General features: G+C 43.6%; 1 protein-coding gene across 1 annotated transcript; it reads left to right on the forward strand.

Moving 5' to 3' along the window:
- Positions 1 to 16,806: 16,806 nt before the first annotated feature.
- Positions 16,807 to 24,042, forward strand: LOC147309193 (uncharacterized). The gene is made up of 4 exons (XM_086272253.1): positions 16,807 to 17,095; positions 19,991 to 20,137; positions 20,254 to 20,403; positions 22,157 to 24,042. Exons 1-4 carry the CDS (start codon positions 16,924 to 16,926, stop codon positions 23,251 to 23,253), a joined length of 1,566 nt encoding a protein of 521 aa, XP_086128379.1. The 5' UTR covers positions 16,807 to 16,923; the 3' UTR covers positions 23,254 to 24,042.
- The last annotated feature ends 371 nt before the right edge of the window (positions 24,043 to 24,413 follow it).

A 24,413-nucleotide genomic window follows, 5' to 3' on the forward strand; every position in this document is an offset into this window, starting at 1 on the left:
CCAGCTGTGCCTGAGTGACCGAGCCCCAGGCCGAGAGGCCGGGGGCACCCCACCCCCGAAGGGGCCCGAGCGAGCCCCAGGCTCCAGGCCCCGATAAGCGGCCGCCAAGGAGTGAGCCGGTGTGTACCTGGACGCCCATCCCCAGACACAAAGAACCACCAACGCACCGACACCTGAGGGAGTCCGCCACCGGCAGGGGAAGTGGTGGTAGGTGGAGATAGGCCTCCAAACCTTGGAGGGCCTGAGGTGTCCCCAGAGAGGTGGCGTCTGATACCCAACCTGACATATAGACACAGACATACAGGCACACACAGACACAAACATCCATTCCCACCCTCATGCTCTCATATGCACTTACTCCACACTCAACCAACGTGGAGACAGACATAAAGAGACGCTGTACACACGATCACACTCCCCAAGCGTACTCTACAAACCGGGTCTAGGTACCCTTGCCCCTGGAGGGGGGAACTGTATATGTTTTTGTCAGTGTACCATGGTAATAACAGAAGCGAAACGCAATATTGTGTCAGGACAATTCACTATTTATGCACAATAAACAAAGGAGCATAGCACGACAATTTCTGTTCAGCGCCAGACTTGCTTGTAACCTATATCACCAATTATGTTATGTTATGTTAACTACAACAGCAGACTGACCTTCGTGTAAATGCTTGGAGCAGACTAACCTGTGAGCTGGAGTGTTCTGGGACGTTATATTTGGTCTTTGAATGGCTGCAATCCAGGCCATCCGTCGCGTCTTTGTTACTTCGGAAACATGGCTGAACAATTTCTCTTCAACGACGTAATCCGATAACAACCGATCTCTTTACCCGTCGGCTTCCCGTGGCTGTCATGCGACCGGCTATTGCAGTTAATAATACAACAGCTTCTTGACATTTTTGTGTTTCTTTTTATCGCTGTGTGACTGATTTTAATTGAAAGCCTGCGTGCGCTAGTACCGCTTGCCACGAGTTCCCAGAATCCTTTGCGGTTCTACCCGTGAATGACGTCACATTTTCAATCTCTATATAATATGCATGTTAAATTTTATATTTGGGGTAAAATATCAAGTCTTTTCAAGTAAACCGGTTCAAGTCCAATTCAAGTCCCAAGTCATTGGTGTAAAAGTCCAAGTCAAGTCACAAGTCTTAGAACATTTTTTCAAGTCAAGTCTAAAGTCATAAAATTAATGACTCGAGTTCAAGTCATGTGACTCGAGTCCAAGTCATGTGACTCGAGTCCACACCTCTGCTTTCTACCGCTCATCCATTGAGAGCCTGCTGACATACTGCATCACAGTATGGTACGGCAGCTGCACTAAAGCAGACGGAGCGTGGAACAACACCCTGATAACGACTGTGTTTAGACTGTTCTTCCCATTCCATGCAAGGCCACCTGGGTTGGCTGTTAGACTGTTTACTTAGCCTGGCAGGGCGAAGGACACTGTCTCAGCTGAACTCTGGACACGCACACACATACATATATATACACATGCAGATATACACTAAACCCCCTTTCCAAACGCCTGCGACGCTTATTCCCTTCCGATGCTGACGGTGGATCAAGGAGACCAGCGCTTATGCTGCAGGCCCGGATGTGCTGTCTACACTGGCTGTCTCTCACCCTTTACCCCCCCCGTTGCTTGTCATGTGTTTCTTTGGTGTATTACGAGTTGTTTCATGTGCTGAGGTGTTTTTTTCTGTTCTCAAACTGATCTCCCTGTTGGAGCTCAGTCTGGGGGGAGTTATTTTTTTCTCCTTATCTTTCCTCGTGTGGTGCTTTTTCCATTGTTATACCTCTGACCTGTCTTCCCCATGTGATTTTATGTGCAATAACCCAAACTGGAAATACACAACACTATTTATTTAAGTATTTATTTCCTTTTTTTCTCCAGATTGTTGTTTCTCATTGTATCGTCTTGATGCATTCACAATCATCCAGGTAAGTAAATCTCCAAAGGCTGATTCTGTTCATCTGGACAGAATCGCTACATCCAGATGAACAGAATCAACCTTTGGAGTTTTTCATTGTACATCTGTAGAGTGACAATAAATGCATTCTATTTTATTCTATTTTGCAACTCTGTCTTAAAGCAGGCCCTCTACTCTCCCTCATTTCATGTTCTGGCTTTGTCTTGGCCTTCAGAGGCCTTGAACTTTAATACAGACACTCCTTTCTCTCCTGACCTTTGCCAAACTCTCAGCCCTATCACAGGCTCTCTGCTCTGTGCTGGCAATCAGCAGCCTGCACATTAGAGCAGGCTCTTCTCACTCCTTGCACATCAGCTTTGAATCTATCAAAAGCTCTCCTTCTCTCTCTTAACTTCAGCCTGTTTTAATGTTTTATCTCAGTGTCTCTGTGCCCTCCTGGCCTCCAATGGCCCTTGAGCCTTTTTGCAATCTCTACTCTGCTTTGAACTACCCCTTTGCTTTCCAGACCTCTTGTAATACTGCTAACATTCATGGGTTCCATACCTATAGGTCAAAATTTCCTGCCATATGTCTATGTTTCAGGTTGAGTCTCCACCATCTTGGGCCTTCCCAAGGTGTGGAGGCCTGTCTCCACCCACCACACTCCCTGCCGGTGGCTGTCACCCACAGCTGTCGGTGCGTTGGTGGTTCTCGGTGTCCAGGGCTGGGCGCTCAGGTATGTACCCGGCTCACTCCCAGCGGCAGCTTAGCAGGGCCTGGTGCCCGTGGCTGGGTTGGGCACCATCCGGGGGTGGGGTGCCCTCAGACTTCGGGCTTCTGAGACTGGGGCTTGATTCTCTCTGGCGGGACTGACTGCCAGCAGACCCCGCGGGCTCATCAGTGCAGCCCGCTGTGGCATCTGCACCGTGGCTGCTGGGTGACCCCATGTCTGAGGCTCTCCTCAGCTCTTTCCGGGAAGGTAGCACAGTTGCTTCTCCGTTGGTTCTCCTTGGGCTTTCGCAATCTGGGGGGCCTGTGGATGTCCGGGCCTGAGTGCCCTCAATGTCTGCTTCAGGCTCTGGGTCTGAATAATAACATTCAATAGTTAGTATTTAAATACTATATCTTACTGTCCCCCCTTCCCCTCTGTTTCTCTTTCTCCCTTTCTGTCTAATTGTCTGTCCAATTTGTAATAACTTAAAAAATTAAATTAAATTACATTTAAAAAAAATTTAAAAATAGGAACTTCCTGCCATGGTAAGATTGCTTTTCTTTTCTTTGGGGGTCCTACCCTAATCCTTATCACTACTGGGATTCTGTTCTGCTTCGATGGGCCATCAGACTGCCAAATACCTCAAATTGAGTTCTGTACATCAATAAATTATCTTCACTTCCTTCTAATGATCTTGTCACCATCCCGGGGCAGACCGAGTGAAGTGAGCGAGGTCGACCCAGGAGCAGACAGAGGCGAGGAGACGGAACTTGAGTTGCAAACCAGATCCTTTATTGTGGCTGAAAACATGAATACAACTCAAACGAAGGCAAACATGGGAGAGAGCTAACTGAACCTGCACTGGGAAAAACTAAGATAACAGGGACGATACAGAGGAACTATGATACCTATGAATACATGAAACGAGGAAACAGACAACATGACGCTGAACAGGAAGACTGAGGACCTAAATACACACATGAAGTGATCAGAGGAAGTGGCGACATGAGGACACAGCTGACTCGAATGAAACATAATGACAACACAGGGGCCTAAATGACCCAGAACCATGACAGATCTGTCCTTATTGAAATTTAGCTCATGCCTCAGTTTAATAACGAAGATCTGAAGTCACACATCTGCTGCTTCCCAGGTCTTGGCAGAAAAATCCACTTTCCCACGCTGTCAAGCTGGTTGTTAAAAATCACTGCCGGCTTATGCAGAGTGGTCAACTGTGTGTCTTTACAGACAACAATTCACTAAGCTTCCTTTCTTCGGCCAAGCTAGGTGCCACAGAGCAGAGGTGGGCATCTCAACTGGTGGCATTCATCTTTGAAATGAGATATCAGTCATGCCGTAGTAACCAGAAGAAAATGCAGCTGCTCTTTCTTGACAGCATGAGTCTCGCTCCAGCTTGGCAGAATGTGTGTTGCTCAGGACTTTTGTTCCAATCCCGCTTCAGCAGGAATCATGTCCAGGACCAGTGCCACCTGCAACTCAGAGAAACCAGGGCCTTCCCATCACATTCTCTTGGAGATATTTGTACCCTACAGGAGTCTGATCCACTGCTGTGGGATTTGCTATGTCAGTGTTACCATTTGGTAGAGAAAGATGGGATACTCTATTGCCGGATCTCACTTCCTGATGGGGGCGAGGAAGTGCTCCAACTTGTCCTCCCAGAGGCTCTGAAGTCAGAGACTCTGAGATAGCTGGATCAGGAGCTTGTGTATTGTGCTTGTGTATTCACAGAATAAAAGGCTGCAGGGAAGGCTGGGAGCTGGAGTCGTTTGAGTACAGGTGCAGAGTTGCAAGTTAAAATGTTTGTCTTGCTTTGTTCACGGGTGATAAGTCTCTGAACCAGCGGGGCCTGCAAGCGCAGACCCAACAAGTACTGTTACTGGCCAAGGATGTCCTCTGATATCAAGCAGTAGGTTCAGGGTTATGAGCATTGTCAAATTGCAAAGGATTCGGGGCTGGTATCACATAGCTAAATGGGCCATTTGTAATCCTCCAGCAGTGGACTTGAGAATGTCCTGGTTATGACTGATGTTTTCAGCAAATATACCGTTGAAGTCCTTACTCGAGATCAGCGGACTTCTACTGTAGCCCAGGTTCCTCTGACAGAGTGGTGTTCCTAGCCGCATCTACTCTGACCAAGGCAGGAATTTAGAGTTTGTTGATGCACCAGTTGTGTGAATTATACCAGGTAGCAAAGTCTCGTGCAATTCCATATCATCCAGTGAATAATGGACAGTGTGAATGGTTTAATAGAACCCTTCATAACATCTTGCACACCCTTCCATCATCCCAGAAACGGGATTAGTCTGTGCGTTTATGCACACATGCTCTTTTGTTATACCAGCACACCCCATCAGGGCACAAGGGAGTTGCCATTTTTCTTGTTTGGCTCTCATCCCAGGCTCCCCATTGACTTTCTTCTGGGTTGGGCTGCACTAGTGCCATCACCTCTTTACTCATTATCTACAGCTACATTTAATGAGCAGTACGGTGGCTTATTCTCAGCCCTGATTCACTTATTTTCAGCTGTTGTGGATAGGGCACCTGCACTTTTAGCAGCAGTTCAATATAGTGTCCTTAATTCTGGGGTAAGCAGCATTTGGCACTATTTTGCTACTGACTCCAAATTAGAATAAAACAACATGCTATATCTATTGTTATTTCCAGGATCTGACTGTTGCCAGCTAGAGCCTCTGTTCAGCGGTCAGTGTTGATTGTTTCAGTCCGGTCAAGTTGAGCAAAACACCTGCAGCAGCTGCTGTTTTGGGCACATCCTTTGGTTTTGTTTTGTTATTATTGCATCTTTTTATTTCCTAGAGGTGAAATTCATGCAACCGATCTCCTCCCTGTCATAGCCTCTCCCTCCTCACTCCAGGGGGTCATGCCCTCATCACTATCACCGCTGGGTCAGCGTGTAAATATCTAAACACCAAATACCTCAAACTGAATTCTGTACATCAGTGAATCATGTTCAATTCCTTCTAATGATATTTCCTTATTACCACCCATAATACTCTTTCTCACAGAGGGCCTCACTCATAAAAAATGAAAAAGAAAAATGAACTCATAAATGCATTTAAATTAGCAAATTAATTGGCAAGTTTTATTGCACAAACCAATATTGAAGCAGAAAATTCTTTATATTGATGCACGTTGCTCTTCTGGTCCTCCATATTGTCATGAATTTGACTGAGTGCAGGAAGGAAAGGACTCAAACGGAGGCAAAAAGTAAACTAAAAAAAAGTCAGCTTAATTTGCTGAATGGCAAAACAATACAAAACTAGACCAGGACATATATAAACTGATACAGGTAGAGGCACACAGGGAAACACACAGCCATGAGGGAGAATGCAACACCGGACGGAGGGAGACTCTGACCTAAATACACATGAGGATAAGTGGTTTTGATTTGACGTGTGTGTATATTCTGTCTGTGACGTATGAAGGGGCGTCGTTAATTCAAACCCTGATGCTATAAAAGTCTGTGTATGCTTTGACTAAGTCGAAGATCAAGTGCTGTCTGCGTACAGTGGTCTTCCCACGCGTGTATTCATTAAAATCCATTGTTTGACCAAGATCTTCTGGACCTGGTTGTTTGTACTCTCCTTCCTCAATTATGTGAACCTTAACAGAGGGAAGAGAGATCACACAGGGAACACAGCTGACGCCATAGAGGAAGCAAAACAAGACATGCTGAACACGGAAACACGAGACCTTCACAATAAAGCTGCAAACAGAGGAACACAAGACTGACACATGAGTTTGACAGAGGGGTGGAGGAAAGGCAGAAGAGACGGAGCAAGGGAATATGAGGGAGAGGGAAGACATGCCGGGCTGGGGAAACATGGATAAACATGGTGGACTGTGGAGCAGGGAAATTATTTTACTGTTATTGGTAAATAATCATCATTATTACTATTGCATTAATAATATAATCTGCAGCATTGATATTGCATTCAGAGGTTTAAACAGTGTGTGTGTCTTTCAGAAAGACTAAGTTGCAGGAGTTGACAGGAAGTTGCAGAGAGTTTGCAGGACTGAAACCGAAAGTCATTCTGAGCAGGTTAGACGAGGCTATTTGAATTACTAGGTTATTCAAATTGTCTGTTATACTTTTATATTCTTTTATTAAGCTCTTAGTAGAGGTTCTTGATTAAAACATTTATTCAACATAGTACATGCAGTTTCAGTTAGGTTATTACACATAAGGATGAGCCTCTGGTCTGGTAAAAGGTCAGAAGTGCAACGGGTGAGATGAGAGAGCATTTGAGGACGACACACACACACACACACACCCACACACACACACACACACACACACACACACACACACACACTCAGTTAGAGAATCATTTATAGGTGGAAGTTTAATCATGTTTTGCTTGGGGTTGCAAAAAGAGCAGTTTGTCGCAGAACTGCTGCTGAGGTGTCAAGATGACAAGAGAGCATCTGGCAGTGACAGGAAGTACCGGCCATGAAGATAGAAGACAACGTTCCTTTAAACTGTGTTAAAAGTCATTGTGGTTTTGATTTGACATGTGTATATATTCTGTCTGTGACGTATGAAGGGGCGTCGTTAATTCAAACCCTGATGCTATAAAAATCTGTGTATGCTTTGATTAAGTCGAAGATTAATTCCTGTCTTCCCACGTGTGTATTCATTAAAATCAATTGTTTGACCAAGATCTTCTGGACCTGGTTGTTTGTACTCTCCTTCCTCAATTATGTGAACCTTAACAGGACTGAAACCCAAGGAGGTCACAAGAACTTATACAAGCACATAAGCACAGACTCACAGAGGGCAAAGACACAAGGGAAAACACTAAGTAATCAAGCAACTAAACAGGGAATATAAGAAACTCAAAACAGGATAACTAGGCACAAAAGAATAAATGTAAAACTAAAAAGGTGAACTTGTACATAAATCATAAGACAAAATGACAAAAACACAAGAAAACTCAAAATGCTGGGTCAAATGACGCAGACCATGACACATATATCCCACACTGGTGACTGAAGTGATGCTATAACTATGGAGAGTGTGATTTGATGTGTGAATTCTTACCTGCAGAGTGTAAATGCAAAGCCAGCATCCCCACTTGTCACTGTCCCACTTATTGGGCTTGCCTAACCTGCCTGCTACCACTGATGTACTATTTACTGATGATGTAAATGTAGCCACCCCTGTAACAACAAATGCCCAGCTAATCATAACTAAAAATGTCAGTTTCACCAGAGAATATCCAAAGGATGCTGTTAGTAATGTGCATCAGTTAGAAGAGCTTTTTGCTCAAATCCTCATAATCTACCTCACAAGCCACGGCACAACTTACATCTACGAGTTCCACCAAACAAGGCTCCACCTCATTCTGAGACACAGACAGACATTTCCAGACAAGGGGACCCCAACAGGTAGTGTGCTTAAAGGAGCTTTTCTTGGAACACGATAGTATCAGGCAAGACATGAAAACAGGGCGCTGTTAGAATGGTACTGCGCAAGGAATCCCAGTGGAAGGGGCTACATGAATAGGGACCAGTGGAATCTTCAATACCCAGCATCCAGACTGATGGTAAAACAACTATTAGCTCAGTGTTCAAACATTCAGAAGAAGGAACTGCTCTCATGGCTGAATGTGAATCTGCCTTTAGGAAACCAGACAAAACATGACATTAATCTGCCTTGAAAATCTTTGATTGGCAGTATCCAGCCCATTAGAAAACGGTTAAAACTGACTCACTCCCAAACAGAGACAAAGATTCAGAGTGCCACCACTTCCCCACCTGCACCACATTGTTTACCTCAGAGAGGAGCTGGAGGGAATGCTACTCCTCTCTAAGGCTGTAACCAATGCTCCCTCTAAGCTGCGCGCATGCGCAATTGCGCACTGCTGGCACGGTCTATGCGCAGAAAAAATCTGCGTTGCGCACACAAAAAAAAATTAAAGTAAATATGTTAACAATTCTGTTTTGCAGTGTTAGTCAGTGAGTGACTGGCTGCTCCCATATGGGATTAGAACGATGCCACCCTATCCCATAGTCCAGCCAATCACGTGATTCACATTCGTACATACGCAGCTAATCAACGTCATTGACAGGCTATGACAGCGTCCTTATGTGCCGACACCGGCGTTTTAACTAGCAAAGCGCCGTGGCTGATGTGGAGTGAAGCCACGTTATTGACAACGTGTACAACCATTGGAGATGTGAGCAGGACAGACGGAACAACTGACGGGAAAAGTGTGGACTTTATACCAGTTTTTAAATTGTGTTGATCGGCCACGTAAAACCAGAGTTATGATAAAAATATCTGCAATGTTTGGTTTTCTTCCTGAATACTGTCGTTGTTTATGTTTACTGCGGGAAGAAACGGTAAAAACAGCGTTTTATAAGGAAAGCGCTCTCCGCCTGTGAGCAAAGACGAAACCAAAACACCCCCCACCCTTTCCCATTGGTCGGAAAATCGAGCAATCAAAACATGCCATTTAGTTATTAAGAAACAGGGGGAAGTTTTAGGAGTGACGGCGTGTTTTGAGATGTGAGAGATTTTCGACGTTTAACGCAAATCTTGTGTAGTTAGTGTGTAGTTAGTGTGTAGTGTAGTTTTTGTTGTGTGTGTCAGAACAATGAGGCGCCTGCTGAGTGTTACAGGTGTTACAGCAGTGACACATCTGCTGCTGTCAGGCCTGCAGGTATCAGGCTGTTATTCTCCTTCATCTCATAGTGGACAGAAATTATTTTTTGGAGCGGCACAAATAATTTGTGTGGCATCAGATTTGATGCAGAACAGCTGATTGTTCTGTAAATAGTTTGAAATGTTTATTTAAAAACGCCTTGGCTGCATTTTTAGGTAAACAGCTGCAAAAAACTTTGTTGTTTGCAAAACTCAGTTACTTTTTTGAAGAAGTAACTATATAATTAATTGCCCAACATTGGTCATTATATCCTGTATTTTGCAGACAAAGAGTTACAGACTCTCTCCCAGACCACAGACTCAGAATACAAGTCAGAGCTTTATGGTTTTTTTAAAAAAAAAAGAAAGAAAGTTGTGTTTTCAAAATTGGAGTTCAAGTTATTTTACTTCCAATAGTGTTAACATACTACACAGGTCATGAGCAAGATTTTTTTTTTATTTTCATTGTAAGTGGGCTAAAGCAGTTAAAAGTTGTCTAACATAAATGCTGTGATTTGATTATTTTAATAAAACACGTAACTTGGATGGATTCGATGCTGGTGTGACCACAGTGCACGTCTGCTGTTGCTCACAGTGGTCCAAGGGACGCTCAGGGAGTTTGTGTGTTCGCTCAGACACATGAAACATTAGAGGGAACATTGGCTGTAACTGGATTTAGCTGCTTTTGCAAAGGATGCTAATGATATTGGCTATATTCAAAGTCTACAGCTGTCACTAAACCTTGAAGACGACATTCCTATTCAAAAAGTCTACAGCTCAGTCCCAAAGCTGTTGTTTAGTGAAGTAAAGGAGTGCATTCACAACCTACTAGGTAAGGGCTGAATCATCACATCAAAGTCTCCTTATGCTGCCCCTGTTGTATGTGTTTACATGGCACATAATGCCTGCTGTTTATTGCATTGCCTATTGTGCAATAAACCAGAAAACCAAACCCTGATAGGCACCCACTGCCCTGTATCCAAAACCTGATTGACACACTGGGGGACCATTCCTGGTTCAGTATTCTTGATCAAGGAAAGGCTTACCACCTGTGATTTAACACAAAGGTTTCAAGGCATCTTGCAGGCTTTGTAACTCCCTGGGGGTCGTATAAGTGGGTTAGAATACCATTGGCCTCTCCAGTGTGCCTGCGGCCTTTAAGAGGCGCATGGAAGGGATGTTGGATGCATTCAGGGATGAATGCTACATTCCCTATTTGAACGACATCCCCTGTTATGCCAAAACCTGTGAGGAGCATTTTGGGGGTCTTCACAAAGTTTTGAATCACTCCAGCATCACGAATTGAAGCTAAGGCCTGAAAAGTGTGAATTGTTTCTGTGCAGTTACTCAAGGCCAAAACTCCTCAGACTGGTGCTGATGTGGGACTCTTGGGCTTCCAAAGCCTGTGCATGAACTTCTCTAGCATGTAACTAGCACAACCTCACCAGAAGAAACCCAAAGGCAGTCAGCTGTCCTCTGGTACTCCTGTGGAATGGGCTGGTGAACACCAGGGGTCACTAAAGCAACACACTGACATACTCACCCATCCTCCAGTCTTAGCCCACCCAGACTTCCACTTACCTTTCTTGCTACACACAGATGCCTCAGAACAGATCCTTGGTCCTTGGTGCGCACCGCGGATGACGTCAGTGCGCACACTGTGTCTGAGGAGGATGTGCGGAAGTGCTTCAGGAAGGTGAACGCACGCAAAGCTACTGGTCCGGACGGGATTCCCGGCCGCGTCCTCAAGTCATGCGCGGCTCAGCTGGCTGGAGTGTTCACGCACATCTTCAACCTTTCCCTCTCTCTGTCTGTAGTCCCAGCCTGCTTCAAAATGGCCACCATCGTCCCTGTACCCAAATCCTCCACCATCTCCTCATTGAACGACTGGCGACCTGTAGCCCTGACCCCCATCGTAAGCAAATGCTTCGAGAAGCTGGTCAGGGACTTCATCTGCTCTGCACTACCCGACTCACTGGACCCTCTACAGTTTGCATACCGCCACAACAGGTCCACTGATGATGCCATAGCCCTGACACTACACACTGCCCTGTCACACCTGGAGAAGAGAGACACGTATGTGAGAATGCTGTTTGTAGATTACAGCTCAGCATTCAATACCATCGTTCCCTCGAAGCTGGACAGGAAACTGCAGGATCTAGGACTGAGCAGCTCCCTCTGCAGCTGGATCCTTAGCTTCCTGTCTGACAGACGCCAGGTGGTCAGACTGGGCAGCATCACCTCATCCCCCATCACACTGAACACTGGTGCTCCACAGGGGTGTGTACTGAGCCCTCTCCTGTACTCACTCTACACCTACGACTGCACAGCCACTAACAACTCCAACATCATTGTGAAGTTTGCGGACGACACTACAGTGGTGGGTCTTATCACCAACGGTGATGAGACAGCTTACAGGTGTCAATCAATCAATCAATCAATCAATCAATCAATCAATCAAAGGCTTTATTCGCCACATGCAGGTTGCCTTGCAGTGAAACAGGACCCCCCCGACCTTACACACAATTCAATTCAATTCAATTTTATTTATATAGCGCCAAATCACAACATAAGTCGCCTCAAGGCGCTTCATAGATACAGAGAAAAAAACCCAACAATCATATGACCCCCTGTGAGCAGCACTTTGGCGACAGTGGGAAGGAAAAACTCCCTTTTAACAGGAAGAAACCTCCAGCAGAACCAGGCTCAGGGAGGGGCGGGGCCATCTGCTGCGATTGGTTGGGAGAGAGAAGGAAGACAGGATAAAGACATGCTGTGGAAGAGAGACAGAGGTTAATAACAGATATGATTCAATGCAGAGAGGTCTGTTAACACACAGTGAGTGAGAAAGGTGACTGGAAAGGAAAAACTCAATGCATCATGGGAATCCCCGGCAGCCTACACCTATTGCAGCATAACTAAGGGAGGATTCAGGGTCACCTGGTCCAGCCCTAACTATATGCTTTAGCAAAAAGGAAAGTTTGAAGCCTAATCTTGAAAGTAGAGATAGTGTCTGTCTCCTGAATCCAAACTGGAAGCTGGTTCCACAGAAGAGGGGCCTGAAAACTGAAGGCTCTGCCTCCCATTCTACTTTTAAATACTCTAGGAACAACAAGTAGGCCTGCAGAGCGAGAGCGAAGTGCTCTAATAGGGTGATATGGTACTACAAGGTCATTAAGATAAGATGGGGCCTGATTATTTAAGACCTTGTATGTGAGGAGCAGGATTTTGAATTCTGGATTTAACAGGAAGCCAAAACAGGAGAAATCTGCTCTCTCTTTCTAGTCCCTGTCAGGACTCTTGTTGCAGCATTTTGGATTAGCTGAAGGCTTTTCAGGGAGTTTTTAGGACTTCCTGATAATAATGAATTACAGTCGTCCAGCCTGGAAGTAATAAATGCATGAACTAGTTTTTCAGCGTCACTCTGAGACAGGATATTTCTAACTTTAGAGATGTTGCACAAATGGAAGAACGCAGTCTTACATATTTGTTTAATATGTGCATTGAAGGACATGTCCTGGTCAAAAATGACTCCAAGGTTCCTCACAGCGTTACTGGAGGCCAAGGTAATGCCATCCAGAGTAAGAGTCTGCTTAGATACCATATTTCTAAGATTTTCAGGGCCGAGTACAATAACCTCAGTTTGATCTGAATTAAGAAGCAGAAAGTTAGCGGCCATCCAGGTCTTTATGTCTTTAAGACATTCCTGCAGTTTAACTCATTGGTGTGTGTTATCTGGCTTCATGGACAGATAGAGCTGGGTGTCATCTGCATAGCAGTGTAAATGTATGCTATGTCTTCTAATGATACTGCCTAAGGGAAGCATGTATAATGTAAACAGAATTGGTCCTAGCACTGAGCCCTGTGGAACTCCATAATTAACCTCAGTGTGTGAAGAGGACTCTCCATTTACATGCACAAACTGGAGTCTATTAGATAGATATGATACAAACCACTGCAGCGCAGTACCTGTAATACCTACAGCATGTTCTAATCGCTCTAATAGGATATTATGGTCGACAGTATCGAACGCTGCACTGAGGTCTAGCAGGACAAGCACAGAGATGAGTCCACTGTCAGAGGCCATAAGAAGATCATTTGTAACCTTCACTAAAGCTGTTTCTGTGCTGTGATGAGCTCTGAAACCTGACTGAAACTCTTCAAATAAGCCATTCCTCTGCAGATGATCTGTTAGCTGTTTGACAACTACTCTTTCAAGGATGTTTGATATGAAAGGAAGGTTGGAGATTGGCCTATAATTAGCTAAGACTGCTGGGTCTAGAGATGCTTTTTGAGTAAAGGTTTAACTACAGCCAGCTTGAAGGCCTGTGGTACATAGCCGATCATTAGATAGGTTGATCATATTTAAGATCGAATAATTAATTAATGGCAGGACTTCTTTGAGCAGTTTTGTAGGAATGGGGTCTAAAAGACACGTTGAAGGTTTGGAGAAAGTAATTATTGAAGTTAACTCAGAAAGATCAATTAGAGAAAAAGAGCAACACAGACATCACATGGGGATACAGATCGGAGATTGGTAGCGTTACAGAAAACAAACACTGAAATATACACTACAATGGGAAAGTACAAGAGGAAAAAAAGAGACCTCTACTCATGCTGGGCTCCTGGGAGGACAGCATGAGAACAGGAAACAAAAAAAGCACAACATTATGGAGCACGTGACAAGCCACAGGGTCGGGTGGGGGGTGAGGAGTAATCCGAAGCAAACACAGCAGCCATCCTGCCCAGCGCTACCATTCCTGCGCGGGCTCAGACCCGCCGTGTTCCCCAGGAGGGAACAAGCATCGAAGGCGTTTGGAAAGGGAGGGGGGATGAATGTATGCATATCAGTGTATATGTATGTGTGTGCGTGTCCAGAGTTCAGCTGAGACAGTGTCCTTCGCCCTGCTAGCCTAAGTAAACAGTCTAACAGCCAACCCAGGTGGCCTTGCATGGAATGGGAAGAACAGTCTAAACACAGTTGTTATCAGGGAGTTGTTGTTCGGCTTCAGCCTTGCGACCGCAGCTGGCGCCAAAAGGGTTTCCACATGAAGTGATGGTGGTTTTTACTTTAGTGCGAACAGCTCATATGAATTTCAAAGCAGTTCTAACAGTCCAACACTGGTCTCTCAATATCCCGTTGGAGCGCCGCGAGCTTCTCCATGATGTTATCAAACTTGCGCTCTGTGATGTTGTCATTCTTGTGCTCAAAGAGCCGATTCTGAGAACTCACGACCACAGTGAGCCTCCCCAAGATGTAATCCAGTCTGCACTCAGAGATCTTATTATGAGTATTCACGGCAGCCGTAAGCCTCTCAAAGATCTTATCCGTGCTGCACTCAATGAGCCCATTTTGAGAAACTCACGCCTCTTCCCATCGTTTTAACAACCATCTCACCCTCAACGTCGCAAAGACAAAGGAGTTGATAGTGGACTTCCGGAGGTGCAGCACACATGCCCATCACCATCAACGGCGCTGCTGTGGAGAGAGTGAGCAGCTTCCAGTTCCTTGGTGTACTCTATCATCAGCAGGACGGTATGCTGACCGTCTGACTGTATGGTTCCAAAACACTATCACCAGCCGAGAAAGAGGAAACCAGCGGATGTCGCGCTAAACAACAGCAGCACGTTTAAGCTTGATCAGCTGTTGTTAGAATTTATTTAATATTAATTTCTAGTATCAGCTGATGTTTGCTGGAGCCACAGCTGTAAAGCTGCTGGTCATGATGTCGGTTTGGATATGTGGTGAGAGGGAAACATGAAGATGAAACCAGGAGATGTCCTTACTGAACCATCAGAGCTGAACAGGTGATGGAGAAACAGGTTTACCTTTTAGGTGACATGGATGAGTTGAAGTTATCAACTGTTTCTGAGAGACAAATAACACCAGGATCCTTTTCTAAGTAGCTGACAGCTGGTAACTGTGCAGGGGCGGGTCTAGTTCTGCCAGGGGGGCAGGTAGGGCATTAACAGGGAGAGGGGGGCACACACTTTTATTTTTTATTCTCATTTAAAATGCTTTTAATAAATAATTATCTGAATCTTACAACCAAAGTTTTTATCTGATATAAAATGTATAGAAATCACACATATACCAACAAGACTGTACATCACTGTCACAACAGCGTTTTCATTCAAAGGCTTTATGGCTTTAATACCTGGGGGCCGGTCTCTCGTCAAAATGCCCGGGCTGTTGTTTTGTCCCAGTCCAGCCCTGGGCGCGACACGCAGTGAGTTAATCTGAGAAGGTGCATTAAAAAATAAATGACGGTGCACATCGCACATTAGTTGTGCCGCTTCTTAATGACAGTATCTTAGCTAACAACCCCAACTACCAGATTCAACTTGTAATTGGCTAAAAAATAACTTCGCCTACCGGTGAGAGGGACGTTGCTAGCTGGTAGTTTTTTCAAGCGATGTTGAAATTTTCACATTCCGACACTTCAAATGCTTCAGGAGCTGTCCGCTCAGCGCAGCATCAGCACCACGGAAATACACGGATACATCCGTAGACTCGAGACAGAATTCACAATGGGTTTTCGGGGCTTTCAGGTGTTTGGACCAATGTTTTCTTTTCTAATCAAATCAAAAAGCTTTAATGAGCAGCTGGATTTGTCTCGCATTAACTGGTTGGACACAGAGGACATCGAAATGCAGCTGATTGAACTGAAAAGCTCGACTCTGTGGGGGTCAAAGTTTGTAGAATTACGGACGCAGCTGGAATCCACTGCTCTGCGTGTGTTCATGGAGCTGCATGTTCACCTGCTGGACATCACTACCTGACAAGTTTAACTGTCTTCAGAACATTGCAGAGGCCTTATTGACAGTGTTTGGCTCTACATGTCTGTGTGAGCAGATTTTCTCTCACACGAGTCCTCAGGTAGCCTCTGAATGCTGGACACTCGGAGACCTGTGTGTCTGAGTGGGAGACCAGAGGTCACATTAACATGTGTGTCTCTGTATTAACAAACATGCCATATTGGCCCAGTTTATTTTTCTTATCATTGTTGTGAGGAGACTGTCATGATATGAGTGAACAGTTGTTGTTTAAGGTGCAGTTCATGTGGAAGCCACCGGAGGGTGGTGTGGAGATAATAAAAAAGTGATGGCTAAAACCTAAGACGGTGTCATGTCTGCTCCCTGAAGCAATATCGTAACAGAGACCATAAATAGCATTTGGATTTTCTGTTGTACTGTTCATTTGCTGTTATGGATAAAAAGTGTCTTTTTTTGTTTCCAAACAGCTGATAAATATTCGCTGATAGCTGCCAACATCTGTGAACATAATTTTATAAAGTGGTTCTATATAGTAAGTAACTGTTAATATAGAGCGTTATTAAATTTATTGCTAATGCAATCATATGGCACACTGACTTCTGAGGGAATTTTAGATGCACTCATCATCAGAAAGGTTGTCGACCCCTGTAATAGATCCATACACTGATATATATAACGGAACAAAACGTTCACCTGCTTTTATAGCCGGAACTTTATAATGTGACACACAGAGGAAACAGTCCTGGCGCTACGTCTAAGTTAGCCGCTTGTTGAAGCTGGAAAACGGTTGCATTCGCGTATAACAGAGAAATATTTGAGCTGTCAAAGTAACGATGTGTTCCGTTGAGTATTTGCGAGAGTTTGTTAGCGAGAGACTAACGGCTGCTGCTGAAGAGATATTCGGCGTCTTTGTTAAAACGATGGTCCAGAATGAGGCCGAGATCAGTCAGCGCAGACTGCAGGATATCACTGTGAAGTTCCCCAAAATAAAGTTACACAGAATCGGTAGGTAACGCTCCGATGGTGTTAATGAACCCAGAGTGGTACTGCTATGTGTTTGAGTACTGGTGAGCTGATGGACGGCGCTACCGAGCATGCTCACGTCTGTGATGTGATTCTTAGGTAAGCGTTAGTGAGGTTTGGGGTGTGTCCAAATTCAGGGGCTGCATCCTGTAAAGGACCCGGCCTGCCCGTGCACGAAAGACGGGAAGACCGGAAGTTAGCGGCTTCTATAGGTCTAACCTAAGACGCGCGCGTCCTGTTGCCTAGCAACCGTGACAGTACCTGTTACACCCTTGGTGACCAGCATGCTCGACAGAAATAGAGAAAATCTTTATTTTGTGACTTTTATTGGAGAAATTGAGATGTTTCAGTGTCCTGTGATGATTCACCACAGCCATGGGCTGAGTCACAACGGTAATGTTAACTTCCTACATTATTAAGCCTGCAGCTATTGATTATTTTCTAATGATTATACCATCAATTAATTGAGTAATCTGATAAGAAATACTTTTGTCTTATTAATGAGCAGTTATAAATATTCAAAAGAGAAACCAAAATGAATAGAATAAACTCCTCATTGGTTCCATTTTAGAAATTGCAATGTTTTAAACTACATACAACATCTATTTGTACGTGCCATATTTAATAAAAACAATTCTTGAAAGAAAACATTTTAAATAAATAAATTTTTATTTATATAGCACCTTTCAAGACAGAATCACAAAGTGCTGCACATAAGATTGCAAGTCTTGCTACTGAGTCCACAGTTCTTAATGTTAGGGGGGAGAGTTCCACAGTCTCGGGGCCACAGTGGCAAAAGCTCTGTCACCCTGAGTCCTCCTCTTAGTATTTTTTTATAGCAAGTAAGCCCTGATCAGATGACCTCAAAGACCTGCTAGGGACATCGGGCTGTAGCAGATCAAAGATGTAGGCTGGTGCCAGTCCGTGCACAGCTCTGTAGGTCAAGACCACGATCTTAAAATCGACTCTAAATTTAACAGGAAGCCAGTGTAACTGAGATAATAACGGTGTCACATGTGAGTACTTGCAGGATTTTGTCAAAAGCCTCGCTGCAGCGTTTTGCACAACCTGCAGCCGATCCAGTGAACCTTTGCTTAGACACATAAACAGCGAATTACAATAATCCAAGCGTGACGAAATAAATGCATCTATAGCAATCTCGAGTTCAGAGCGAGATAAAACCGGGCTCAGCTTAGCCACATTTCTTAAATGATAAAAACAAGACCGAGCCAGAGATTTCACATGCCAAGACATGACACCTAAATTCCTGATAGAGGATTTAACATAAAGTGAGAGAGGACCGAGGGCTTTCACTATCTGCGATAGAAACCTATCAGGGGCGCATACGAGGACTTCGGTTTTCCCCTCGTTGAGTTGGAGGAAATTTGCAGCCATCCAACGTTTGATCAAATCTAAGCAATCATTCAGACGCTGAAGCTTAGATAAATCCTCGGGCATAAAAGAAACGTACAACTGAATGTCATTAGCATAATTTTCTTAAATGCAAAAAAATACAAATAATCTCAAGTATGGTCAAAATCTATATGCAATCTAAACGCAGGCATAAAAAAATTAGTGTCAAGGATTATTTATGATCACATTGCTTGATGAATCGTAGTCCTTCATCTCTCCCCTTGCAGCTGGACGCTTGCAGAGGGAAGTCAAAAATGGCAGTTGACCAAAAATAGCAGCAAACATTTATCAAGTATCAGTTAACTTGCGAGGTGAAAACACAATTTTGAGTTCAAATTGCATGGACTTGTTTTATATGTTTTAAACAAAGAGAAAGGGGAAACAGGACATCCTGCTGATATGTTCAGGTTGTATGATATAAGCATGACAAAAACAGAACAGAAACTGGGTGAGTGTTTCTCCATTCACTGTCAGTCTTGTTATTTGTTGCTCTATACAGGATGAGAACACATTCAACTAAAACACAGCATGGTTAAGTTAGTCCTTTGTTTTATCTTGGGATAAGGTGGGGCTCTTTAAAGGGCCACACATTACACACCAGTTTTTAGTTAGGATCGCTAATATGATGAGTATCACAGACACTCAGATTCATCCCATCACTGTCACTGACCACTAACACTACCATGCAGTGGTTTCTATCTTTTTGACATTACTCTAAGAACAAGATTTCTTAATCATCAATCATCCTCACGATTTAAATTTGTAACGCTCTCAACCCCCAGAATTAACAGAATTTGGACAAACTGCCCGAAATGCATTGACAGAGATATTTCAGGGATATAGACTCAGTCTGCGCTCCATATGGGTTAATTGTTAAATGCGTTAGTTGTGATGACGGCACATTAACGCTGACAGCACTAAAAAAATATAAAGTCCCCAATTTGGGATTTCTTTGGCTTTAAACCAAATAAAAGAGGTAAACCTAAGGATGTAACCAAAGTGGTGTGCCGCTTGTGCAGACGTATAGTGCGAGCAAAGCTCTCAAACACGACTAACTGACATGAGCATGTACATGTCCACCATCCGGCTGAGTATGCTAGGCTATCACCAGCTTCTGCAGCTCTCTGAGGAGGGGCATTTGCTCGCAGATCAAAGAGGGTGCTGTTAAAACAGCGCTATTATTTTTTTTTCTGTTGACTTCTATGAGATCCATCATGATTAGCAAACCTAGTCATGGGAAAATAAATAAATAAATCGCCCTTGTAAACACTATCGTCAATCGTCGATATATTGTCCAATTGCCCAACCCTAGGCTGATCATTTTCATTTCTATCACACGATGTGGATCCTCTTGGTCCTAACACTCTATACTCCTTATCAGTATAGATCAGTGTTTCAGTACTAAGTATGAGTGTTTTTCTGTCATCACACATGTAACCTTGTTTTGTCCCTTTGTCTCGATAGACCTCCCACAACAACTTGTCATTAATAATAAAGATGAGGCTCTTATAGAGCAGCAGCAGCACTGTAACCAGGAAAGGAACTCCAGATTGGTCCAGGAGGAAGCAGAGCCTCTCCTGATAAAAGAGGAGCAAGAGGAAGACTGTTCCAGTAAGCTGCTTGTATTAACAGAGACCAGCACCTTTATGGTGACTTTAACTAATTAGGAGTGGTTGATGAACCCGACCCAAACGTTAACCAGTTCCTCTCTCAAACTTCTCCTGTAGTGGACACCAGAGACCAGCAAGGAACTAAACATGTAGAAATGGGATCAACCACCAATGAGGAGCTGAAGCCAAAGAAGAAATGTCACAGAACCAAAAATTACAATGTGGACATCTCTCCCATGTCAGGGAGTCACTGTAACATGGACACAGGTAAGAAATCTGTACATATAACGATCGCTCCCAAGGCCCGGCCCGGACAAGCAGCAGCAGGATTATAACCATGTTTAAGCTCAACTTTTAAAATATCAAGTATTAAGTGTCTTTGGTGCCTAGATGAAAATCAGTCAGAGTGTAGCAGTTAGACATCTGGTGCTTTTCTAAACAAATGTTCTTGCTGTTCAAGAATTGGACGACTTGTTCCTGTCGTGTTTCTCTCTAAATGCTGCGTCCTCATCACCAGCTGTAGCCCTGGCATAGCTGCAGTGTGTCCAACCCAGTGAGAATAAGATCATCAGGATTATTGAACGGGAATATTGTTCATCAATCCTTTGTTCAGTTCAGTCTACTGATCCCTTTGACTGTGGCCTCCTCCGTTAGGCTCACGAGGTTAACCTGCTGGTTTACACTGTGCTGACCACAACTAAGAAGCTCACGTCTTGGTTTCTTAGACATGTTTCGTTTTGTTTTTCAGTCAGAGAAAACAAAATATCTACAATATTAAGTCGGGGTTAGAGGAACATTTCTCTGTAGCCACCACGTCACCATACGCTTCCCAGAAACCCCAAATGGTCAAAAGTAGAATTATAACATCACCGTACTCTCAGCAATATTCAAATTTTAAGTGGATGGTTCAACAAAAATGTGTTGATTCAGGAAGGACATTTGAGCCCCTTCACACGCAGAGAAAAGCTAGTTGGAAAACACTGGCAGCCATCTTGAAAACCCATCTTGTGGTTTGTTGTAGGTTCATGTTCAAATTTCTGTCCACTGTTCACTCTTTGTGTCTCTTTGTAAGTGAGGTTTATTTATTAAGCGCTTTTCATAGACAGGCAGTCACGAAGCGCTGTACACAAAGGTTACAATAAAGAAAACATTAAGTAACAAAATAGACAATATAAACAATGCAAATTCAAAACAATTCAGAAGTGTTGATTAACAGAAGGCCTGTTTAAATAATAAAGTTTTAACTGCTTTTTAAAGGATTCCACAGAGTCAACCAAACGTAACTGTGGTGGTACGACTGAAAGGCTCCGCCCCCTTTCGCCTTCAGTCGTGTTCGGGGAGAAACCAACAAACTCTGAGCCTGTGAGCGAAGACAACGAGCAGCAGAGTATTTTATAAGAAGCTGGGGCCATTTAGTGCTCTGTATGTTAAAACAAGAATTTCATCATCTATTGGGAGCCAGTGTGAAGAATATAAAATGGACTACCGTTAGCCAGAATTCATTTGTTTACATGTGAGCAGCTGATAATAGTTAAACTTTCTTTGTCCGGCCTGGCTTTCTGCTTCAGGCTTCGTGTGCGCTCACATAAAATGAGGTGTTTCATACACAGATTACTCCAATCAGAAACTTTATCAGATGAAAATAATAAAATGTTGATTAAAGATCTGTACAGAATATAAAAAATGTGTTGCAAATAAGAGAAAATTCATTCTGCAGGGACTCTTTCATCTTGGGATTTTGAGCGTGAAGCAGTAAAATAAATATTTCAACTCAAGTTGATTGTGTTAATCCTGCTGTTTATTTTTAAAATGACAGCTGCACATTAGAGCGCTGAAGTTCGAACTAAAACATCTACCCTAACCTGGACCTACAACATGCTGCACACCAAACAGCTTCAGCTGAAGTGAAACCTGAACCCACTGGTGTTAACAATCCGTTGGCCGTCACAAAATTTGCTTAGATCTTCATTTGTATATGAATACAGCACTGACTGTTTTATGTGCCACTTTGTCTCTCCAGACCAGCTCCAGCAATATGTCTGCAAGGAGGAGGTTCTCGAGGACTTGTACCTCTTTAACCTGGAGAACTCTGGTCTGGATCAACAGGACGTTGGATCGGCTAAGATTAAGGAAGAATGGACGGAACTTTGCACAAGTCAGGAGAGACAGGAGCTTGTAATTGACCAGGAAACCAGTCCATTAACAGTCATTTATGAGGAAAAAAACTACTGCCAGCCGAAACCAAGCAGTCACCTGCTCCTCTCTCACAACTCTCTACATCAAAAAAGAACATCCACAGATGACAAACCATATTCTTGCAACACTTGTGGGAAAAGATTTAAATATGCATCAAAGCTAAAAATACACACGAGCATTCACACAGGTGAGAGGCCATTCTCGTGTGACGCATGTGGGAAAACATTCAGGAGAAAGGATAACTTGTTGGTCCATATAAGAACTCACACCGGTGAGAAGCCATATTCCTGCAGCATTTGTGGGAAAGCATTTAGAGACAGCTCAAATCTGATATATCACATTAGATTTCACACAGGTGAGAAGCGATACTCGTGTGAAACATGTGGGAAAAGATTTTATCATAAAGGCAATTTAACGGTGCACATGGTGACGCACACAGGTATAAAACCTTACCACTGCAAGATTTGTGGAAAAAGATTTGCTTGCTTAGCAAACTTGAAAATTCATGCAAGGACTCATACGGGTGAGAAGCCATATTCTTGTGCGACATGTGGCAAAACTTTTAGTCAGAGGACAAATCTGAAATTCCACACAAGAATCCACACAGGCGAGAAGCCGTATTCCTGTAAAACATGTGGGAAAAGTTTCATTCAAATGAGGGATTTGACCGTGCACATAAGGACTCACACGGGTGAGAAGCCCTATTCCTGTGTAACCTGTGGTAAGAGCTTCAGTCAGAACAGTCATTTGAATGTCCACATGAGAACTCACACAGGTGAGAGGCCATATTCTTGCAAAACTTGTGGTAAAACTTTCAGTCAAAATAGTCATTTGACTGTCCACATGGGGTCTCACACAAGTGAGAGTTCTTGCAAAACATTTGCAAAAACTTTTAGTCAAAATGAGAACTCACACAGCTGAGAGGCAGCGCCTTTGCAAATCTAGCAAAGGTTTCAGTTTCATGTCAGCAGTTGGCAAAGAATCACATTAAACTGGATCTCTACACCGTTAGCTTCTTTACTTGAATCTGTGGAACATGCCAATGACAGCAGAGTTTGACAGGCATAAAAGAGTATTTTGCACCAACAAGGAGCTATTAGCTAAAAAAGTAGCATAGTGTGCAGTGTGTCCTTAAATAACCTGAAACTACACAAGAAAGTGTGGCAGTAATAGGGTGACTGTCAAGCAGCCATTCTTAGAAAGGAACACTTCAAGGATGCTAAATTACACAAGAACTAGACTGAAAATGAGCAGCAGCAGGGCATTTGGGGTGAGACTCCAAACCTTGGGTCAAAAGTCATACATGCATACAGGAGAGGGTAACAAAAGCCGTATGTAAAACATGGTGGAGGCTCTGTGGTGATTTGGAGCTGCATTTCAGCCAGTGGTGTAAGGGATCTTGTGTGGGATCATCTTATAAACCTTTTAAAACATGGCTTCAGCGTACATGTAAATATGTATATACATCTGTATATACATATGTATATACCAGTATGGTACATGTACTGTATTGGTCCCAGTGTAGGTCATAGTGTGAGTTGTCACTGTGTGCTAAATTTGTATTCAAACACTAACTGAAAAGTGTGTGAGTCTTGGAAACATTTATCTGTTGAAAACCTTTTGTTTCTGTTTTTTGGTGAGTTCTGAACCTTTTTGTCCCACTTTGTTCCAGACTTCGAGTATAACATTAAAACTTGATTTGTGTCAAAACTGCCTTTTAAACTAACTTCCTTTTGTCAACGAGGTTTCAATATTTACTTCCTTTTCTGATGGACTGACTTCAAATCTTTCTTTCTGTGTTTCAAAACAACACTGGATACAAATTCATGTGACCATTAGGTTCTGTACGGTAAACGTACACTGATACTAATGCAAACGGAAAACGTAACGTTCACGGTGGTCCAACAAAAATAAACACTGTGTAGGAAAATCAAGCAAACTGGGATTTATAATAAATCATCCTGAAATAAACCCCATATGTGTGATGATGTTTGTGCAAATCTTCGTTCAGATTGGCCCAGCCGTTAAGGAGGAGGTGGGGTACGTACAGATGTGTACGTGCATACTTTGTGATTAGGGCC

The sequence above is a fragment of the Aulonocara sp. 'chitande type north' Nkhata Bay genome, linkage group LG18, assembly GCF_057382095.1.
Source record: "Aulonocara sp. 'chitande type north' Nkhata Bay isolate Kocher_YH1m ecotype deep benthic linkage group LG18, A_spYH_male_GT1.1, whole genome shotgun sequence".
NCBI classification, from domain to species: domain Eukaryota; kingdom Metazoa; phylum Chordata; class Actinopteri; order Cichliformes; family Cichlidae; genus Aulonocara; species Aulonocara sp. 'chitande type north' Nkhata Bay.

Coding starts and splice junctions, on each gene's coding strand:
- LOC147309193 (XM_086272253.1), top strand. CDS start 16,924: ATGTGTTCCGTTGAGTATTTGCGAGAGTTTGTTAGCGAGAGACTAACG. Junction 17,096..19,990: donor AATAAAGTTACACAGAATCG/GTAGGTAACGCT, acceptor TTGTCTCGATAG/ACCTCCCACAACAACTTGTC. Junction 20,138..20,253: donor GCAAGAGGAAGACTGTTCCA/GTAAGCTGCTTG, acceptor CTTCTCCTGTAG/TGGACACCAGAGACCAGCAA.